At 29.3% G+C, this 8,087-nt stretch overlaps 1 protein-coding gene across 1 annotated transcript in view; it reads left to right on the top strand.

Moving 5' to 3' along the window:
* The first annotated feature begins 2,293 nt into the window (after positions 1-2,293).
* The window catches only part of LOC112459166 (aminopeptidase M1-like), a 7,617-nt gene continuing 1,823 nt past the window's right edge, over positions 2,294-8,087 (top strand). Inside the window, exons 1-8 of the mRNA XM_025023168.1 lie at positions 2,294-2,519; positions 3,411-3,913; positions 4,374-4,832; positions 5,159-5,342; positions 6,044-6,194; positions 6,402-6,483; positions 6,812-7,188; positions 7,536-7,810. Coding sequence (XP_024878936.1) covers positions 3,438-3,913; positions 4,374-4,832; positions 5,159-5,342; positions 6,044-6,194; positions 6,402-6,483; positions 6,812-7,188; positions 7,536-7,810 — 2,004 coding nt within the window. The 5' untranslated portion in view covers positions 2,294-2,519; positions 3,411-3,437. The remainder of the gene's footprint in view (positions 2,520-3,410; positions 3,914-4,373; positions 4,833-5,158; positions 5,343-6,043; positions 6,195-6,401; positions 6,484-6,811; positions 7,189-7,535; positions 7,811-8,087) is intronic.

The raw sequence follows: 8,087 nt of genomic DNA, 5'->3' as shown, positions 1-8,087 counted from the left end.
TCGTGTTTGGAATTATAGATTAATGCAACTTTACATAATTAAATTAATATTTATAATTTATTTTGTTCATATTTTTGGGCTATATATTTGTATCTTATAAAACTGTGTTTTAAATTGAGAAATACTAACGCGTGGTTTAAAACTAAATTTTTATAATATGGTAATTAAATCTAAGAATGATAATAATTGAGTACTGAATATTAATATACATGCGTACTTATAAGTATATGTGTGTATGTCTTAATTAATAATAGATTTTCGTGGATGTTAATGTATATATTTTCTGCAAATAGAAAACACTTTTTTACGACATATATATATATATATATATATATATATATATATATATATATACTTCTATAGTTAAAGGATTAAATGTATTTATATGCATACCATGCACTGTTAGTGTTATGTCAAATCAAAAATTATACTTTAAAAGATCGTTGTATAAGAATAAATTACTACTTATTATTGATAAACATCCTCAACTAACCTGTTTCAGGTGAACACATTTGCGGAAAATTATTTCCATCGAGATCCAGACGCTTTGGCACGAATTACATATCTGATAGAAAAGCATAGAAATATACTTAAAGCGTCTGTAGATATTTTTACAAAGCGATTTGAAAAAAGTCAAACTTTAATTGATCAATTAAAACCATCAATTTATGAATATGAAAACGAAATAATACTTTAATTGATCAATTAAAAATATCAAATGTGATCCAAGACCTATAATTATATGCATAACTTTTTAAACAAAACTATTTTTATTTATTATTACTGTATTGTAAATAATTTTTTAATCATTTTTAATTATTTCTAATATTTATGTAATACTTAGTATTTTATTAATAGTCTGGAAGCTATTGATAAAATTTTCTGTGACAATGCTGTTCTGTAATTAAATATATTTATATGTCATATTATTGTTATACTGTTATAATATGATATATTACTGTAATTTAATATATTCTGTAATTAAAAAATAATTTATAGAGTATTAGACTTGATGCTGTTTAATATCCTTCGTAAAATATCTTTTATAAACGCACTTTAGTTTTATTGCATTTGATATAGAGCTCATGCGGATGAATGTTTTAAATTGAATTTACAATACTTTGTAGACATTATGTAATAATATTATTTGCTAATAATGTACTTAAATTTGAATTATAATTATAATTATAATCGTTGCTAGACTTTGAATAAAAGTTATGAAATAATGACGTCGCATTGTACTAAAAACTTTATTTAAACAGTATTTATTACTGTATAGAATAAAAATTTCTGTTTATTTTTCAAAGTTTAACCCTCAGGGTACGGACTGGGTTAGCGTAACCCGAGTGAATTTTGAAAGTAGCGCCATTTCAAAGAAAGTGAACGGTTGGGGTCCGGTACCGGGGGGGAAAAATCTTTGAGGTAGCTACTATGTGAGCGCCAAGGGGCAGCTACGCTTGGTGCTCAAATTATACGATTTTGAAAATTTAACTCGGGTAATCTACACCCAGTCCGTACGGAACGTTACACAATCCGTGTTTTTTTTTTAATTGTGTTTTTGGAGTATTTGCTGCAGTAGTTTTTTTTTTCCTTTTTTTTTTATTGATAGTAAATTATGCATGTGCTTTATAATTTTTATTATACTGTATTTCTTTAAATATTTTTATAACTTTGTTGCTGAATATGTTAAATTTATTATAAAATTGACAATTATGTAGTACAATTATAATATATACCTTAGACTAAATTCAATTTCTCTTATTAGCTTTGTGTGAATTTCTGAAATTAAATGGCTATAATTTATACAATATAAATATATTTTTTCAAAAAATGTACTATAACTGTAATAATTATAAGCTTAATTCTCAATAAGCTTTTCCTTTCCAATCGTTTATAACTCAGGAACTCTGTGCGTTTTGATGTTTATTATCAAAAACGAAAAATTTTTAGTTCAAAATTTGATAAGAGACATCTTCTATATCGACATGATCTTACAGCTAGTATTTAACGATAAATGTATTATACAAGTATTATCTAACTGATTCGAAGAAGCACATCTCAACTGACGAAAACGACTTCTTAAAATTAACATATAAACAAACACATATTATTTATGATCTATGATTTTGTAGATATCTTTGTCCACAAATATTTAAAAAAATGTGTAACGGTACGAGTCAAACAGTTGCGTGAGGCACTGTGTATTTACATGACATATATGTATTTATCAAAACTTCGAAGATTGACATTGGGAGCAATCCAGCAAGCGACACAAGTGTTGTTTTGTTCGTTACTCATTGCAAAAAAGCAAAATAGGACGACGTTAATGTCGACTTGTGTCGTTTGCTGGAAAGCTCTCATATTTTAGTCAGTATTCGGTGTTCTTTCGAGATGGTCGAACGGATCGAACGGCAGTTACGCTGAACTATCCTTCATATTAACGGCTTTCGTGGCGAGAGCGCATAATTAATTGTTGCAAAGAACTGTAGCTTAATCAGCATACAAGTGTAATACACAAGGTAAGTCATTAAGAGCAATAATAATTAATTAGGTATTATATTTCGTTGAAGATACAAAGAAATGTATAAAACGTAATTTAAGTAATTTCGACAGACAAATACACGATGAAATTTATCTCTATTTCCTTGACATACTCATAGATTGCAGTAGATTTTCATTTTAAATAATGTATTTTTTTAATCAGTCGACATATTTTGTTTCTTATCATTACTGCATAATGAAAACTGGAAAGCGAAAAATTTAATATAAATTTCGAAACGATCTTGATACACATAACGTTCCGAACGTAGAAAAAATATTAAACAAAAGGAGATTATTATTGTTATTGACAAATAAATAGAATTAACGGTCATGCGATAAAAAATGTTAATTACTTTCGTTCCTTGAAATAATTTACATTATTTCCTATATTTTTTCCTTCAAATATATTTAAGGCACAGAAATGATAAGCGAAAGGAATTCAACACTGCTATAACCGACAATTAAATAATTTAAATTCTACATATTATAGCAATATTTACTTTTTTTATTTCCAATGAAATATTCTATATAACCAAATAAAAAATATACACACGTCGCGTTAGATGCGTAAAATCCTTCTCGAAAACTGAATAAAATAATTTTCTTTTAATTCCAAGAAAATATAAGAATAACAGAATAAATTAATTGCGAGCACATCAAGATATACATCTAATATTCTATAAAAAAATATTCATAATTTTCCGCGAAGTAGATCCTACATGTAATCGCCTTGATAAAAGTTGGAATTGTGTTTTTCCTTTTTTTTTTCTTCTCTGTTCCTTCGATTTTTGTATAAAAATTAATATTAAATTTTAATAACTTGTACCGCATTGTATAATATTATTATTTGTTTTCTTTTTAACGAAAAGTTACAGAAACCTAAGACGAGTATTGACATGGAATTCCCAAAATTGTTATTACATATCGGTTTAATATTGGCCACAGTCACGGACTTTTGTGGCGCTGATGATCCAGGACATATACATCGTTTACCCACCAACTCAATACCAGTTGATTATAACATTAGTCTGTCTATTCCGGATCTCGAAAAAAGCAATACTTTTCATGGTGAAACCAAAGTCATTGTCAGCATTGTTCGCGAATCGTTTGACATAAGCTTACACTCGCAAGGATTAGAAGTAGATGAAACGGCGACAACATTGGTGAACGACACAATCTATCTAACATATAAACCGACGAAACATACTTATGACTATAAAACGAATATATTATCGCTACATTTCGAAGAGCAATTGTATTGCGGTTTTTACACCCTGATCATGAAGTTTGCTGGTAAATTCTCTCAGACGGATTTTGGCAGTGGTGGTTTTATGAAAATTCCATACACAGACGAGGCAAGAAAAAACAGGACGTAAGCAAATATTAAAAATATATACTTTGTAACGCGTACATACGTAAATGCTATTGTTGTTACCTTATTTATTTGTTACTTTTACTTATTACCTTTTTTTATTTACTACTTTCATCATTATCGACTTACAACATATATAAACCACGGCGAAACACAATTTAAAATGTGTATCCATTTTATTATTAAAACCGTTTTCTAGTATGTAAGTATATTTACGATAAAGTATTTTCAAAAAGTGCATGTAATGTTTAAAAAAATATTTACTTTGGCTCAAAATGAATCGACAGCAGAGTACAATATTTCTGTTTCTACTCTCAACAAAACAATTACATACAATATAATAAACATATAATATATAAACAATAACTAGTGTTCCTTAACTTCTCGTGTCCTTCTCACTATGAGTGGTAAGTTTGTACTATGAGTCATTCCTTATTTATAAAATTGTTTAAAATCACAGGTTGGCCGCAACATACCTCCTGCCGAATAAAGCCAGACGAATATTTCCATGTTGGGACGAGCCCGCGAAAGGTGCTTACTTCATGATCTCCGTGAGGCATCATCAGAAATACAATGTATTGTCAAATTGGCCGAGCCAAAAGGTCCGTTGGCAGGACTACGTAGAAAATGACATGAAATGGACACACTTTAACCGCACTTATCTAATGCCCACTTATCTTGTGGGAATTGTGATTGTATCAAATTTTGTTCGCGTTACTAACAGCAACCATTCCGTTAATGTGTGGTGCAGATCGTCTTTGACATCGCAAGCAAGATTCGTGCTAAGTATTGCCGAACGAGTCACGCCGCTCTTGGAGGAGTATATCGGTATAACCAAAGGGGTACCGAAAATAGATCACGTTATGGTACCAAATTATCCCAACGGCTCCATGGGAGATTGGGGAATCATCATTTACCAGTAATATTCATAATTAAAGACATTTATTAATATGTACATGAATAAAAAAAATTAATATAAAGTTAATAAAACTGACGGATAACTTCTAGCATTTAAATTTTGATAATTAAAGACGATAAAAAAACACATGTGTATTTTATGGATATTTAAATTTTATTTATATATTTTTATTCTTAGGCTGTTTTAAAATAAATTAATGTGAATGTCACCCTTTCTTTCAATAATATATATATATATATATATATATAAACACATTAGACTGCATGCTAACGATGAAAAAAAACTAAGCATTTTGAATATTATATATGTTATGTTATGTCTTTTAGAGAATCAAAGGTTGTCTACGATGATAGCAAGGATCCTACATTTAAGAAAAGGAATGTAGCTTCTTATGTAGCAAATGGAATCGCACATCAGTGGTTCGGCACTTTCATCACCCCATCTTGGTGGACTGACATATGGTTAAATGAGGGATTTGCTGTGTATTTACAGGCGTATTTCCTCGACAAGGTTGTTTAATATTACTAATGCAATGAATTGCTCGTTAAATAGAAAAGTTGGAAATGCACTTCATTCTCTAAGATCAAAATAACATCCATTAAATATTTCTATATTCTTATAAAATGTATCAGGACAAAGCTAAATAACTAATGGCAATTCTTTAATTTAGAATTATAAAAAAGATTGTAACACTGTTCTTTCCGCGAATAACTAGAACGAAACATTTAATACTAATTTCTATTAAAATTCGAGAATATTATGTTCTCAGCACTTATCTTCTCCCAAGGTCATATTAAAGATTTACTATTTTTAATCTCTTATGTTTCAACATTATTTTCATATTTGGCGATACAATGATTATTATTGTAATAGTTATATTAGAATTTAAACGTATTTTATTTTTTGCATCCATATGACAATAAACAATTTACAAAAAAAATTTAACTTCTAGAATTTTTATGTCTTGATTTTATCTTTGTATTCAGTAATGTACATTATCTTAAAAAATAATTGAAGTATGATCTTCTCAAAAGAATTGATATACGTGAAACGGTTAACATTTGACATAAATAAATTACAATAAAAATTAAAATAGCGAAGTTATTAAAAGTGGCGTACAGGTAGGTTTGTATCCCTATATAAATGCGAATTTTTCTTCGAATTTTTATATTCAGCCATATAAAAAAAATTGTTTTCTTGTGATGTTATAGACATTTAAAGGCTGGCGGGCAATGCACTTATTCGTTACTGAAACCATGCACCTTGCTCTCCAACTAGATGATGGCTTAGCGGGTTCTGTTACATTAAACCTTGACGATCACTTGGATAACCAACTCTTTGTTAATCAAGTTCGTAAAAAAGGTAAAATTATGTAAATAAAATGAAACTATCGTCCATGATTAGCTCAATGTAGAATAACACGAAGACAGAGGTGGAACAGAAAGTGAATTATAGACAACAAATTCTTGTTTTGCGCAATACGTTCACATGTCTTAATTTTATGTATAAAAGTATACAAAATATACTTTATATGTATTATTAATCAGTATTTTATGCTGTGTATCGTAGCGCCAGCTATATTGCGCATGTTACATCATGCAGTGGGCGACCAGGTATTTCGAAAGGGTATCACCAAGTATTTCGCTACACAGTAAGTATGTAGTCTATATAGTTATCACATACAGCAACATTAAATATCATAAGTATAATGTTTCTTGCATTTACGTTGGAAAATATAGTACGCCACATCCGAAATATAAACTTGTGCGTTCAATACTCAATGCTATTCGATTAGAAGAGACCATACTTTGTTCCTTAATTATAATTTGACTAAGCTAGTTTTAAGTTATATTTTTAGTTTCCACATGTGTATTAATTAAATTGTACCTTAATACTCACGTTTGATTACGTAATAGTAAATAAATACCTACGACGTACGTGTTATAAGCTATAATGACAATGTCATATTTCAAATTTAGCCAATATACGGCGGTCACTCCCGATGATTTCTGGAGCGCCATACAAAGTGCTAAAGACGAAGCATCTTACGACTTTTATATGCGAGATCAACAATTCGGAATAAAAGAAGTGATGGATACGTGGATAGTCCAAAATCGTTATCCTGTGCTGAATGTAACGATGAATTACAAAACTGGTGATTTAGCAATAACACATCAAAAAAATTTCCACGCAACTGACGATATCAATAATAAATGGTGGATACCCATATCCTACGCTTATGAGGGCTCGCCGTATTTTTCCAATACTATGCCCCATAATTGGTTAAAACCAGATGAAACTTTTAGAGTGCAAATTATTACAAAAGGTTGGATTATCGTCAATCTACAACAAACTGGTATAAATTAATAAATTTTACGCTCTTTTGTATCTATCTTATTTGCTTTATCAACACAAAAGTTTTACAATATATTCAAGTTTTTAGTATATTTTTTTATTAAAAAGAAGCTTTAAAATTTATATAATTATAATATTCTTCGATACATTGGTGAATTACATTGATAAATTCATTGGTGAAGTACATTGGTAATGTACATTTTTTTTGTAACAATTGTAAAGTGCAAATTACATAAAATTTGTTTATTACAATAATCAAAAAATAATCAAAATGTCAGTATTTGAAAATATACCGTGATAATTTCAAACAAGAAAATCTAATAATAAATATATTGGATAATTCGACAGCATACTGTCGCGTCTATTACGATATTCTAATTTACGAAAAAATCATACCTTACTTGAGCTCTCAAGAATACACGAAAATACACGTTCTCAATCGGGCTCAAATTATCGATGATGCATATGCCTTTTTGCTCGAAAATCAACTAGATAGCTATATATTCATAGATCTTATAACTTACTACGAACGAGAGAGAGATTATGTGGCATGGCGTCCAATGTTCCGAATATTAAAACAGAATCAGAAGTACTTTTCACTGCCAGAGAGTAAAGGTTTCAAGGTATGTAATAACAGATTTTATAAAAATTAAAAAAATATTTGGCTCTTTAATTTGGCCAGTTCTGCACTTACACATTCACCGCTTTGTCATAAAGTCTGTGGCGGTCGGTTTTATAATCGCACAATCGTAGGAAACGTTTTAATTAACATTAATACGAATGGATTTTAGGGAAACTTAGGCGCAAACTCACCAATAATTCTTGTGAATTCTAGTGAAGGTTTTAACAATTAAGGCACTAACGATATATATATAACTAGCTGCCCCGGCGAACTTCGTA

The sequence above is a fragment of the Temnothorax curvispinosus genome, unplaced genomic scaffold (genome assembly GCF_003070985.1).
Source record: "Temnothorax curvispinosus isolate PA1 unplaced genomic scaffold, ASM307098v1 QBEX01009570.1, whole genome shotgun sequence".
NCBI classification, from domain to species: Eukaryota; Metazoa; Arthropoda; class Insecta; order Hymenoptera; family Formicidae; genus Temnothorax; species Temnothorax curvispinosus.
Note: the sequence above shows the minus strand (reverse complement) of the source record. Positions and strands in the feature narration are given on the sequence as shown.